The sequence below is a fragment of the Eubalaena glacialis genome, chromosome 4, assembly GCF_028564815.1.
Source record: "Eubalaena glacialis isolate mEubGla1 chromosome 4, mEubGla1.1.hap2.+ XY, whole genome shotgun sequence".
In the NCBI taxonomy this organism is placed as follows: Eukaryota; Metazoa; Chordata; class Mammalia; order Artiodactyla; family Balaenidae; genus Eubalaena; species Eubalaena glacialis.
Window position 1 is genome coordinate 120,559,158 of NC_083719.1, and position 15,197 is coordinate 120,574,354.

A 15,197-nucleotide genomic window follows, 5' to 3' on the forward strand; every position below is an offset into this window, starting at 1 on the left:
TTTTTACCATGGACTTTTTTTTTTTTTTTTTTTTTTTTGCAATGAAAGCTTAAAAGAAAAAACCTCGTATGAAAATAAAACTCAAATGCCAACAGTGGTTACCTCTAAATAGTGGAATTGGGAGAATTTTTCTATTTTCTTCTTGATGCTTTTCTACATTTTCCAAACTGTTTGTAGTATGTATGTTACTTCTATCATCAAGATTTGGGGGAAACAACCTTTTTTCCCTTTTTTAAATAAGAAAAAGAATGCTCAGCATCAAAGATAACACAAAGCTGCTGAGCTAGACGCTCCATCTGGGGATGATTGAAGACTAGAAGATGCTGCCCTGTTCTGGGCTTCTTTTGGGGGATGTTATTTAAATGCATGTTTCACAGCCTCAGAAAGTTGTGAAGCGGTTGTTAAGAACTGGGAAACAGAACCAATGAGGAAAAGTAAAGTAGTTTTAGTTCATCCGTTCTGGACAAAGGTGGTCAAAAAACTTTAAGCCCTCTTCGCAGACAATGGCTTATATTTAGCACAGAAGCTTTCCATTGGCTCCGGAGAGAACAACAAAAAGCAGATCTGTGGAAATGCTAGCAGAAGGGGTGAGAAGTGGAAGTGAATGGTTCCCGAACCTTGGGACGCGCTTCCAAAGGAGGATGTTTCGTGCCAGTTCCTAGAGAAGTTTAAAATAGAGTCCTGAGCAAATCCTGGTGGTCTTTTTCAGTCTTTTTCTTGCTGATTCTTAGACTCCATCAAGCTTTTCGGTCGTACTTGTCTGGACCTGTGCTGTCTCCCCAGTTCACAGTAGCGTGTAACCTTTTTATGAAACTATTTTGCAGATATTTAACACTGTGCCTGACGCGCCCCTCACCAATGCCCAGCTGCACCTGTCTCGGAAGAAGAGCAGTGACTCCAAGCCCCCGTCCTGCAGCGAGAGGCCCCTGACGCTCTTCCACACCATGCAGTCAACAGAGAAACGTGAGTCCCACTACTCAGGGCCAGCGTCGTCCCCGGGGGACATCCAGGCCCCCTCCCAGCTGCCCAGGGTGCTCACCTCCAGCCTCTCTGTGTGCGTTGCTGCCTTTTGTGTCCTTCAGGACACTGTATCGACCATTGTGCCCTCCCGGGTTCCGTGGCTGAGTAACCTCTACAGGACAGGAAGCAGGGGTGCTGAAGTTGAAAGGGAGGGCCGCGCCGCCCACTATCCTCTTTCCCACTCCCCTGTGGACAGACAGCTGAGCCCCTTTTCCTCCAGCGGCACAATCAGATCTAAGCTCAGGCGTCGCTTCTTCGGCCCTTCTTTTGTTAGCGGCTCCCCTAGAACCAGTTTCCCTTCCTTTTCTCGGGTTGTAACTCAGTGCTTATTCGTGCGAGTCACATGCCCCACTGGAATGGGGCTCTCTCTGCACAGGGACCTTGTTTGGCTTGCTCGTCCTTCCCCTCCACCTCTCCTGGGCCTGACACACAGTGGATGCTTAGTAAATGTGTGGAATTAATTCACAGATTAATAGGAGAACATTGCCCTCCTTGTTCCAAGTAGCAGAGTGTTCTCACCACAACTGTATTGAATCTTGTTTTCACCTCTGGATTTCTGAGTTCTTTGCAGCAGTTGGGTTACTGGGCCCTCAAATCTCCAGTCTGGTTTCAGTCTTTGTAATGAGGGAGTCCAGTGGTGGAGGGTGGGAGTCGAGGGTCCCAGCTGTGCCCGAAGGCAGGCAGCCCTGGGTCCCTGTGCCGGCGACAGCATTCAGGCAAGCCTCCTATCTTCTCTCAGCCTCGCCTCCTACCTTCTCTCAGCCTCAGTTTACTTGTCTGTAAAGTAGTGATAATAGGGCTTACCTCAGAGGGAAGTGGTGCGGATTCAATGAACTTATGCAGCTAGGCAGCTGGCACAGGCCAAGACATGGCAAGGGCCATCGACTGAGAGCTGCTGCTACTATTATTAGTTCCTGTTTAATCACACGCAGACACCAAGAGTATAAAAACGTGACCTCGTCTGTAAGGAGCTCACATTTGAGTAAAGGAAGTGGACAAGTGAATAGGTAATGGTAAGTCAGCAGGATAACTGCTCTCAGATGTGTGCATTCAGGGAGCCAGGAGAACGCGGTGGTTGAAAGCACTCATGGGCACCAGGTGCCTGGGTGAGAGCCCTCCTCGGCTGCTCTCTGGCTGTGTGATGTGGGCCAGTTATCTGCCCTTGCGTGGCCTCAGTCTCCTCTTCTGGAAAACAGGGATAACAGTTTCCTTATAGGCTTGTTGTGAGGAATAAAGCACTTCAAATGGTTCTCAGTAAATGCTGGGAGGTGTGGCAGTGGTATTATTATTATATACTTTTTATATTTTTTATGTATTTATATGTATTATATATGTTTATTTTTATATATTTATATAAATATGGTATTTACTGTATATATTATATATATATAATATTCTCTATGAGTTACAGTAAAGGCGCAAATCAGAAAAATGACCCACTTTGCTTTGAAGAGGAAAGAGACTCCATATCTGGATTGGCATCTCCTCTTTGTTACAGAAAATGTTTTTTATCCCTTTGTCATTCAGAAGTAATGGCCTTCCTTATCATTACTCCTGAACACAAATCTTCCCCACCCTCGGAGCATCACTGCTTTTAAAGAGGTCGTCATATCCCATAATATGGCTGCACGTTGGTGCAACCACTGAGGTTGTTTCAGATATGTTGCTTTTATGAGTAAAGCCACTATAATCATCCTCATAGCTAAATCTGTTCATATTCATGATTATTTCCTTATGATCAATTCCTGGAAGAATTTCTGGGTCAGCAGATAGGCACAGTTTTAAGGCTTTGACCCGTACTGGGATTGGCTTCCCTTCGAACAATAGCCTGTGTTCCCCTTAAGTATCTGGCTGGGGTCGTTCTTGCTGGGGTCTGTAACAGAGAACACTTGGAACAGGCCTGGCCTCACCCACATCTGCCACAAACACAGCATTGAGCTGTGGGGTGAGATGCTTCTCATGTTTCCACGACAGCCACGGTCACCTAAGGTTTTGTACTAAGCAATGTACAGTGCAGATCAGGACAGATCAGACGATATTGGTAAATTCCTCTAAGCTTGAAATAGTGCCGAGTTTATGGTTAGATGGAAACAGAGGCAGCTCTGGATCAGGTCTTAAAGCATATTCTGGGAGCATGTAAGAAAGAAGATGGCGATTAGGAGAAAATCAATTAGATCCTTGCCCAAGATTAATTTTATCACACAAGGCAGCTGGTGAAAGTTAAGGATGTGTGAAAGCAGACATGCCTAAGCTGCAGATCAAGCCGTCCCTGTCTGCACACAGGGGACAGGAGGATGGGAGACGGGAAGACAGTGAAGCACTACATCTTCCCTCTGAACACGAGGAGACGCTCCCTGGAAGCGGGGCTGGAATCTCCATATGCGCAGATAATTGTGGGGTGCTCAACTTTCCTCCATTTCTCTGGAGAAACATTTTCATTGCAAAGCACATAGGGGTGCGTGTATACATATACTTTTTCGAGTTGATTTTAGAAACCCTTATTTTCCTGGGAAATTAGAGTAATGTCCAGGCTGGCCTGGAAAGGCACCATAGGAGGAGTGGGTGAGTTGGTGTTGTGAGGAAGACTGGCCAGGAGCTGGAAGGTTCTGCCAGCTCTCGTCCCTCCTAGGTTGCGGTGCAGCCAACTCACCACCATTAGATGAGCAGGTCACAGTGTACTGTTTTCACACGCGAACCCTCCCCTTTGTCTGGTCTATGGACAAAGATAGAAGACTATCAAAGCACTTCGCTGAGTTTACTCTTTGGAGTTAAAATGCTGGGGAAGACTGCAGGTAATTTGTGGGGGGAAAAAAATGCTGTATTTCCATACAGTGATGTTTTTCACATTAAGGCCTCTTGCCATACCTAGCTGAGTACTTCCCAAACTTGAATCATTTACATAGGCCTTCATTCACTCTTTGGGCCACAACCACATAACTTTTGCACTGTTGTTTGTTTAATATATTTATATAAATCAATTTGAAAGCAGCTCACTTCTTTACACGGCCTCGTCCTACTCAGTAAAATTTCTACAGTGTGAATTTTATTGTCTTACTGTATTACTCTCTAATATACGTTAAAATAAATATGAAACTGTTCAGCCAAAAAATGTTCATCCACATTTGACCTTAGAATTGTTGTGTGTCCACCTGTGGAATACGTACCACAGTTTGGAGTCCACAGAGCTTGCTCTAAATTTCTGACTGGCTCAGATCCTTCTTCTTAACATAAACACACAAACTCAAGATTCCTTTGTCTGCTCAACTGGAACTGGGCTCAGATGTTGTCCGTTAGCTGTTTATATCACTGTGAACACTTGCCATTCATCTGTCGATTTCATGTTGTGCACTCTGGGTTCGTTGTGACACCTCTCCAGGTTTCACATGACCTTACCTTTCTTCAGATTCTTGCCACAGAGTAGATATCTTGTTACAGGGATCGCACCTGTGAGAACACACACGCACACACAAACATGTACACCTACACAATATCTCCATGTACCTCTCTTCTACCTTCAGACTTCATATGATACCGTCAGAACCTCATTTCCTATTATGTCTGTGTGCCTACTCTCTTTTGAGTTCAGTTATGTTTTTCCTCCTCATTGGCATACTTGCAGTTTAATATTTTTTCTGTGATCCATGGGTCAGCCCTCTCTTCAGCCCCTAGTTGACATGCTTGATGAGCCCGAAACTCCCAGAGTAGTTCCCTTGTGTGCTTCCCATCAGCACACGTTTTCCCTTCACCTCGCTGCAGTGCCCCTGCCCTGTGCAGAAGTTGGAGCCCATTCTTATCTCTTAGAAGTGAATCTATGCCAACACTCTGGCCTCAGATTGTCATGGAAGTATCTGGCATGTTAGTTGATGCTCACTGATGTGTGTTTTATTTTCCAGAAGGAGCTTTTCATTCTGTGTGGGTAGACCAGTTGTGTGCCCAGGCACCTCCGTAAGTCTCGTCCACTTTAATCTGAGAGTGGTAGTGGAGGCTTCTCCAGGTGGCTTTTTCCTTTTCCCAGTGTTATGTCATCCTTATAATTGGTAATCACCCCATGAGGTAGGTTCTCATCATCCACATTTTACAAACAAGTAAACCAGGGCTCGAAGGGTTAAGCAGTCACACAGCTGGCGAACGGCAGAGAAGGGATTTGTACCCAGGTCATACCCCTTCCCCATGCCATGTTGTCACTTCTTGAGCTGCTGAAGTGAAAACCTTGCTAGACTGAGTTAAGGAAGCAATAAAAACCATCTGTCCCAGAGTCCAGCGTTGCCACGGAGGCAGTTGAACCATATTGAATGGGTTCCTCAATACGTGTGGTGGCAAGCAGGAGCCACACGACGACCCCCCATGTCACCCCAGCTCTGCAGCGAGCAGTGTGCATTCAGCAGTCACTTAATATGCTGGGCCAGGGCAGTCTCTCTCGTTTGTGATCACTTTAGAACAGATGGAAGGAGGTTTTTCAAGTGTGCTGCCAGATGAATGGTAGCAAAGGAGATTACTGTTTAATCTCCAAGTTAACACGCAGATACATCATGCAGCAGAGATTGGACTGGTATGTCTAGGTGAAAGCTATACTTTTTCCAGGCAACTGCAGAAGGTAGAGCCAGAGGATTAGAGGGAACCAAGCACCCAGGTCTTGTACTTTTTAAGATTTCTTCCAAAAGATTGCAAGGTGACACTTATCACTTATTTTGTCCCGAATTTTTAGTACTTAACATAAGCATACCTCTTTTTATTGCACTTTGCTTTTTTGCACTTCGCAGATACTGCGCTTTCCACAAATTGAAGGTTTGTGGCAACACTGCGATGTCAGGTAATGGTTAGCTTTTTTTGGCAATAAAGTTTTTTGTAATTAAAGTGTGTATATTGTTGTTTTAGACATAGTGCTATTACATACTTAATAGACAACAGTGTAGGGTGAACATAACTTTTATATGCACTGGGAAACCCAAAAATTCATGTGACTTGCCTTATTGCAATATTTGCTTTATTGCAGTGGTCTGGAACCAAACTCAAAATATCTCCAAAGTATACCTGTCCCAAGGTGTTAAAATATGTTTCTTGGAAGTGCGGTTCCTAGACTTGGGTGTGCATTAGAATCATGTAAGGAGCTTGTTGAAAGATACAGATGCCTGGTCTCCTTCCCAGTACATTCTGAATCAGGTCATGCCTGGAGCTCAGGCCTCTGTAATTTTAAAAGCACCCTGGTGATGCTGATGCCAGCTAAAGTTAGAGAAGCACTGGCTTGGGGAAGGGAGGGATGGTCAAGGTTGCTTGTCTTCTGTCATTAGCAGAGTGTCTCTTAGACTCTCTGTTGGGGTTTGGGGCAGCCTGGTGGTGGTTGGAAGCAGGGGCTCTGTAGTTTCAATGCTTTTTTTCAATGCCATCTCTATCACCTACCAGCCCTGAGACCTAGAATCCATTACTTTTCATTTCTGAACCTCCATTTGTTCATCTGTAAAATCAATCACTAATAATAGCTTCCTTGGAGGGAAATTACCGTGATTAAGTGAGCCAGTGCATGTGAAGTACTTGACAATGGGCCTGGAACATACTCAGAACCTAATAAATGTTAGCTCAGATTACGATGATTACCATCAGGCTATAGTCTTACTTTATGTTTGACTAAGAAAATATTCCCCCTCTGGAGCCTGCAGAGTCCAAAGGAGAGGCCCATATGTGAGGGTAATGCAGAGTCTCCCTGGCCCCAGAGAGAGTCCATTTGATGCTGGAGTGCCAGTACTTCAGCAGCCTGGGATGAGTTGTGCAGCCTTGGTGGGGTGGGAATGGTTTCTTGGGCTTTATTTTACATGGATCTTGTTAACTGGCAGCTGGGATTATCGCTCTGATTAATTCTTTTAGTTCAGTTAATTCATCCTGGACCCTCTCCCAGACAGGCCCAGGGAGAGGTTGAGAATTCAGCTCATGTACTTAACATGTGTGTCTTCCTTGCTGAAAAATAACTGGGAATCCGTACTGTTCAGAGCTTTACGTAATACCTCTCTCGGAGCCATCAAAGCTGCAGCATGTGTCTTTTCTCAGGTTGCCTCTGCAGATCCTGGGCGCTCTGGACACACCTGTTTGTTTTGGCAGACGACATGTTTATCCACAGGGATTCCTATTGTCACACAGACTGTAAGGTGTAATGTAGTTCTTATCTTAATTATGTATGGTTACCATGTGTGAGTGAGAACCGCGTAGTTGATGTGGCCCTTAAAAAATGATGCCGTGGAAAGCTCATGGCAGGAAAAAAGTTCAAGGTAGAGCATTAAATAAAAAAGAGCATATTCCAGCCTCTCATCTCTGGCATTATCACTATGTGAAACAAGTATTGTAGCATTAGGCATTATGTAATCCCACCTTGTTAAAAGAAAAAAATATGTGTCTGTTTCTACGTATAGAAGAACAACTGGACTTTTACACACCAAAATGCATCTAGGATACTTGTATGCTATTCTGTACTTTTCAGTTGGAGAGGAATGCATATTTATTATGTATTGCCTAATTTTTACATGATAAAAACAAAACTCTCTAATCATACACTCCATTTACTATCTCAAACCCATTTTGCAATGAGTCATGGCATAAAAATAAGTAAATATATCGTTTTCTTCTTTCTCATGATCAGTGGTGTAAGCAGTCTGTATGTGGGCTTCCTCAGATACCGGGGAACCATAGACTAAAGGGAGGGTGTCCCTCCTGAAAAGTGAGTTCTCAGGGAAGAAGGAGGGCTGTGTTGTGAGTAGCAGAGTGTCTGCTTACCTGTGACCATTCAGTTCCCTGTCCAGCCGTTAATTAGAGGCGCGTTCCTACACCGTGGTTTTTGAAATGCTGTTTCAGGAGAGGCTCCCCACTGTACCTCCATGTCTCATCCCTGTGAATCACTTCCGTCCTGGGCCAGCCACAATGACTTCCCCATTCTTTCGTGCACTCCATTCTCATTGGCATTCTTTCCCTTTGCAAAGCAGAGGGTTATTATGGGCACTATGGGGAGAGAATGTCAGTCAGTCCACAGGGGGCCAAAATCAGTGGTGGTTTTGCTGAAGACAACCTGCCAGAAGTTATGATATCATGTCCTGCATCTAGGGTCCAAACAACATTGACCACATTTTTCACTTATCACCTCCCTGTTTAGTCCATCATTGCCCCAACTACATTTTAAGATTATTTTTTAAAACATTGCCCAACCTGTTTTCATGTGCTCAAATATGCTGCCCAAACTACTTCTTAAGATTATTTTTATCGTAGGGACTGAGGCTGGGTCAGCATGAAGTCAGACCAGCTCAGATTTTAGTGGGGCTTGGCACGCCACTCTTATCAGGAGCAAAAGCTACAGAGGAGAAAAATTGCTTTAGAAAGTCTGATTCCAAGCTTCCTGTGTACTTGGGTGTTTCCCAGAGATGGTAAACTCAGAAATTGCTATGCACTCATTTTTTATTGCAAAATTCATTAAGCTGCTATGCTATTATCATTCTGTCTTGTCAAGATGATACATTACAGACTTCATTGCAAAACTTTAACAAGCAGGAGAAAGTACACCTCTCGCTCCAGCATAGCCTGGGAAAGCCTCTGGGCGTTTTGCTTTTGCAAAACGTTTTGCTTTTAATATTTTTGGTGTAACGCCCTGGGTCTCTGCAGAACCTCCATCTGTCTTGCGATTCCCTTTTCTTCCTGTTTGATCATGTGGAGAGTGAGTTCCCTCCTTTGGGCTCTGTGAGGCGTCAGGAGCTGCTGTTAAAGATCAGTCGCCTTCCCTCTTCTTTCTGACAGCTAGTCTGAGACCTCATGGAAAGCTGAGATATCAGCCTCTATGATGACAGACTTCTGTGCGTGGTGAGAAACCTCCCTCAAAGTGGCGTCGAAGGTCTGTGTTTCCTATTTACCCTCCAGCTCTGAGTATTCAGTGGGCCAGACGTGTTCAGGCCTGCCGAGCCAGGCGGATTTGGCTGGGCTCTGCATGTGCGTTCCTGGCCTCGCCTCTGAGTTCTGTGATCAAGAGACCCTGTGTCTTGTATGTGGCACACTTGTCATCAGAGCGAGCGGGAATCACTTGGTAAATATGGAAAGTGAAGGAGCTTAGCTCTCAGATTTCCATGGCAACCCCCAGAACAAGTACAATATCACCAAAATTATTCTGTGGTTGCTTTTTTTAGTTGCAGTGATTTGGTTGCATACTCATGTTTTTCCGCTCCTGATTTGTACAAAAAACACAGACTCTGCCCACTGTAACTAGTACTTTGGTTTCAAGGACGTAAGTGGTCCCTGCCCGAAGCACCTGAAAAATTCAATCACACAAAACTGCCTCCTGTGTGCTAACAGAATACATTCTGATGGTTTGTGTTGCCTTATTTATGTTTATTATTTATGTCATGACTGTTGTGGAGCTTTAATCTCTACTGTGCATGGCCTGGGCACCAGGAATGTATGAGCTGACACTGACTCACCGGTCATCGTCATGGATGCTTGATGTAGTCTGTGAGGGCAGACGTGGCCCTGCCCTTCAGTAGTGTGCGTTTTTGAGGACCAAGTCCACATCCAGTTTGTCACTCCTTGGAGAACACATGTTCATGAAAGCATCCAACATGTTACCCATGCATGTTTACAATTGTTTGGGCTTTTATTTTATCACTTCTTTGTTTCTGGGCTCTTGTTTTCTGTAACTAATATGAAGAGAGATTCTTGTTGACAAACATGCCTGAGGAAAGCAAGCATTCTCGCTGCCTTCAACCAGTTCCAGAAGACTCTTGTATTGGGGGCATTCTTTCTGTTTTGGCCATTTGATCTTGTCGATTTGACTCACAGCTGGTTGTTGTTTTCCTTTTTCAGCCCACTAGCCTGTAATTTTTTTTTCTTCAGCAATATAATTGCCATCAGTCCTTCTTATACCTTCTAATGCGGATGCCAGAGCTGGTTTGAATCATCAGTGACTCAGAGAAGTCCAGCTCTGTATTTGAATGATTTGGTTAATTAAAAAAAAAAAAAAATCTTTTAGACTGCCTGTTCTCATTCTGTTTTTCTGTCAGGAGCAAGTATTCATTTGCCCACCTGACAAAAGTCCTCCTGTTTTGAGTGACATTACTGAATCATTTTCTCTTTATTTCTTAATTGATTGCAAATGCTTTAGAATTTGTCATAGTATAGTTTGCCTTAACCACTAAACATTTGATTTGCTATTGATTTTACTCCCCACTCCTTCTCTGGAATAATCACCTTCCTACTCACCCTCAGGAAGGATCGTCAGCATTTCAGCTTAGACGTCTGTCTGCTTAGAAGCTCTCAGTCTCATTACGTGAGGTCTCCTGTCAAAGAAAACTGTAGTGATCTTGTAGTCAGAGAGTGCCAGGTTTCCAGATTTCCTTATCATATGGCCCATTGAGGGATATCAGTAAAGAGTCTGCATCTTAGGATGCATATTTGGCTATCTTGTCTGCAAAACTATGAAATATTATGATTAATATTTTGGCTATTATTAATTTTCTCTTTGGACAAAAAACTCCTTTCCCTGATCTTTTGTTTTTGTTGTTGTTTTGTTGTAGGTTACACCATATGTGACAGGTCCTAGATATCTAAATATAAGTCAAACTATAATCTCAAAAAGAATTTATTTCTTTAAAAAAGAATTCTGTGTCCTCCAGTAAATGAATACTAGAAATCCTCAGGCTCAGTTTGGGTGTAGCCACCTGTTTTATTCTATTGACTTTGCCAGTCCAGGGAGAGTCGAGTCCTCATTATCCACCCATATCCTCATTCTGTTTTGGGTTTACAGGAGTTTGGGATTAACACACACTACTCTACATAAAATAGATCATCGACAGGAGCCCACTGTATAGCACAGGGAACTCTACTTAATATTCTGTAATAACCTACATGGGAAAAGAATCTGAAAAAGAATAGATACATGTATATATATAACTGAATCACTTTGCTGTACACCCGAAACTAACACAACATTGTAAATCAACTATACCCCAATATAAAATTTTTTAAAAGTAAACAAGAAAAAAAAAGAAAAAAACAAATATGTTCCACATGCTACAGCCTTCCTCATTAGCTCGTGGAGAGACCCAGTCTATAATACTATAACGGGGGATATGTTCTTAAAACTTTTACCTAAGTCCATTTTTTAAAATCAGATCTTTTTATGAGCATTAGGATTCTGATAAAATATTTTATAAAGCAAAGCATCTTTATATAACGTTTTTTTTAAATTGTGATTTCAAAGTGTTGTCTGTCACATGCCCAATCTTAGGTTGCCTATAGTCTACTGAGAAAGGTAGACCTATGAACAAGTGAATATGTGCAAGTTAATCAATACTCTAGTATACATCTGATTAAAATACCAACGAATTAGTGTCAGAGTCTGCTGTCTGGGGGCAGGGTTTGGTACCCAGGAGGAGCTCAATAAATATTTATTGAATAAATGAAAATCGAAGAAGGTTTCATTTCAGATAGTCTGTTTTTCTAATGCATAGTAAGGCAGAAAAAAAAAGTCCTGATAATATTTTAGAAAAGCTAATATTCTTTTAGTATGACATTATTTTTAATTCATAGAATTATAACCCTCTCATGGGCAAGTAAATGTAATCACAGAGAAATATGAGCTTTAGTTATACTCTTCTGTTTCCTATGAATTCAGATTATTATGTCCTGCAAACTTGGCCTCAAACCAGAGTTAATAATCTCTTCATCTCTCCTACCATTTGAAGCAGAATACGTCTCCCCTTAACTTTTTATTTTCTGGAACATATTATCGTTAGTCACTAATAGTCTTTTTTTTTTTTGCTGATAAGAATGAATAGCAGGAGCAGCATTTGTTAAACCAAATCTAATATGAAACTGACTCTTTCTTGTGAGTAAATTTGAATTTTGAAACAGTAAAACAATAAGGCTTAATATAAAGCAAAATAAATTTTTTATGTTTATGATCTGCCAATTTCCCAGAAAAAGTTTTGTGGTGACTTTAGTTATATACCAGATACATTAAAATCACCAATGGACAACACATCTTTTATTCAGGTGCCATCTGAAAGTTTTAAAAATTTGTTGACTTAATATCACTGAACTGTCCACTTTAAAATGGTTAAAATGATACATTTTCTGTTGTGTGTATTTTACCATAATTTTTTTTAAATGTATTGTTTGAAGATTTTTAGGTTTTATAAAGGTATTGTATTAGCATAACGATGAAAAATTTAAAAGACCACCTCTAATCTCATTATCCTATCAAGCAATATTTACATTTTTATTTTCTCTTCCTGTTGTCTATAAACATAATTCCACATAGCTTCAATATAATTTGCCATTCTTATCTTTTCATACTAAATTTAAATTTTATGATTCATAGTTATACTTTTTAACATTGTATTCACAGGTTTCATTGAGTTGGTCAATTTTTTAAATTGGTGAAAAATTGGAAATAACCTAAAATAAAGTATTGTAAACATCTTCATAAATACAGCTTTTTTTTTCCTACTTAAAAAAAAAAAGAATATGTCTCCACTGAGCCCCAAAGAAGTGTCATCTTTACTCCCCTTGGAATGAAGGTAGTCTTGGGCTCCTCACACTTTTTCAGGAGTCTTGATATGAGTATTTCGTCCAAAGGAAAATTTTACTTACACTGATTCATACTGATAAATGGCATATCCATTCCCTCAATGATCCTCTAATTATGTAATTTTAGAGTTGTTTTTTTTCCTGGTAGCAAGTAGCCATTTGCAGGCCCTGTTAGTCCTCCTACATCTTGGCTCAATGTAACTCTTTTGATTTCTCTTTCTTTGTTGTTTCTCTTTGGAACTCAAGCTTTTGAAATAGGAGTAGTTCTAAACCTCAGGAATCAATAATCTACTTTTTTCAAAATCTAATTAGAGTTCAGGAATCTCCCATAAGCCTCACGGGGTTTTTAAGTGTTCTGTAGGGCTTCAAACATGGCATTGAGAATTTGCCAAGATACTAGGTGGTATTGGTGTATACATGTGTGTTTGTGTGTTTCTGTATGTGTGTACCTAATGTGAAGATTACTCTAACATCATTTCATAAGCATATTATATTTTTACATACATGAGTAGTGCAAGGGAAGAGTATTTTTTATCCTGACCTCACCCCCTTTATTGCCTAAAGAGAGCCGGGTTCACTTGTTGACCTATAAACTACCATATCAGCGAGCCTAGTCTTCTTCTTAGGGATATGGTATACCTCTGGCTCATTTCAGAAAGGTCCAGTGAGGATTAACCCAGACATGACATTTCTTGATACGTAAACTGATTGCCCAAAACATCAGTTGATTCCAATATGGTGTATCTGTAAGGAATGTGGAACAAGAATGACATTGTATGTCTCTAATGTTTCTCTGCAGCAGTGGTGCCCATGCCATTTGGCTAAATCATCCCCAAAGTGTTTTCTTCAGTGCATGGTTCCAAGTTTTTAAAGATGTGAAGAAACAGAAAGTTCTTTTCTTTGAGCAAGGTTCTGAAGTTTACAAAACACATTCTTGCATGTGATCCCACTTGATCCTCATGACAGCTCCCCGAGCTGTGTAAGGCATTTCTCATGCTCCCCATTTTATAGCTGCATTAACCAAGATACAGAGAGTCGAGGAATATTCCCTGACTCCATACAGCCAGTCAGTGGTAGGAACTCAGGTTTTCTCCCTTCTGACTTGGTAATATTCTCCAAGCACTAATGTGACTGCTTGGTACATGGACTCAGTTTTGTATATGCAGACTACTCTGTAGTCCTTACAGATCTATTGATCAAAGAACTAACTGGAGGCTCAACATCAAATACTTGGAGCTAGAAGCAACCCAGAAGAGTCTATCTGGGGAGTGGTCAGGGGTTTAGACTGCAGAGCCATAAGGAAGTGGATGTCCAAAGAGTAGATATTTTATGGCATGGTACTATAGGGTCAAAGGTAGGACATGGCTTAGGCAAGTAAGACCATGCTGGGGGCAGGAGTTTTAGAATAAAGGGTGAATGTCACCAAACCAAGAGGATATGATTGATTGCAAGGGGGCTTTGAAGGCTCTCTCTGTTCTGACCATCTGCCAGTCCAAAGAAGACCCAATTCGTGGTGTGGTGGTGGGTCCAGTCTTAGGAAAAGGCTGGTCATATGAAAGGGGAGATGTGTCCTGTCAAGGGAGATGTGTCCTGTCTGTCAAGGGAGATGTGTCCTGTCAAGCAGAGGACGGAGTTTTGCTCTAAAGTTTCAAGTCACCTGTTACTCTTGGGCTCTTCCTTTCCCACTTGTAATTCTTATCCTTTCCTATGTCCTTTTCGTAGCCTCATTGGCACCAGAGAGCTCCATCTAATCTCTTTATTTGTAAACTTTTGTATAGGTAGGAGCAGACTATCCCTATGGAATAATATTAATATGGAGTTTGTGGCTTTTTCTCCCCCCAGAGGAACAAAGAAACAGCCTCATCGACTCCAGTTTGGAATCTGTCGTCTCATCAAATGCAAACAGCATCCTTAATTCTAGCAGCAGCTTACAGCCCAACATGAACTCCAGTGACCCAGACCTGGATGTGCTCAAACCCACCCGGCCCAACTCGCTGTAAGTATGACGTCTGGCTGCCGGCCACAGGGCGCCCTTGGTCAGCCATCCTGCCCAGCATGTGCTCTCTGGCCCTATCTGACTTTGAGTATTGTCCCATGAACCTGGTTTAAACCTTCTCCCTCAACTTGGAAGCTTGGCTAAGTTTGTTTTGGATTTTTTAAGCATCACCTCAAAGGGGAATCATTATTCTTAACATACTGCTTCTTGGCCTTGGTGATGTTTGATTTACCATCCTGCTGAGATGGCTTTGGTGATGGCTCATTGCCTGTGCTGGCTGCTGGGCATGAAAAGCAATTTCTTTTAGTTTTACAAACATCCGGGCACCGTAGTAGCTCGGTAGATTGGTAGCTAAGTCTGCTTCACTCATTTGTGTTGTCACAGTTTCCCTTCTCCCTGACCATGTTGATTATGTTCAGTGCTATCTCTGTGTCCGCTTCCAGAGAAAATAGCTCCCAGGTGCTCTTTGAGCCTTCAACTCCTCAAACCTTAGCATGACCGTGATCACAGAGCAAATTCTCTAAAGGAGAAGAACCTCTGTTGCTTCATTCTTGGGTGTTGAGCACCCACAGCTGAGACAGGCAGTTTTGAGGCTGGTTGTCCAACCCTCCACGGAAACTGGATCTACTCT

General features: G+C 42.2%; 1 protein-coding gene across 6 annotated transcripts in view; it reads left to right on the top strand.

Annotated features, from left to right (window-relative positions):
- The window catches only part of ARHGAP26 (Rho GTPase activating protein 26), a 496,856-nt gene that overhangs the window by 407,396 nt on the left and 74,263 nt on the right, over positions 1-15,197 (top strand). For all 6 annotated transcript variants that reach the window (XM_061189774.1, XM_061189777.1, XM_061189778.1 and 3 more), the window contains exons 19-20: positions 825-963; positions 14,413-14,566. In XM_061189774.1, coding sequence (XP_061045757.1) covers positions 825-963; positions 14,413-14,566 — 293 coding nt within the window. The remainder of the gene's footprint in view (positions 1-824; positions 964-14,412; positions 14,567-15,197) is intronic.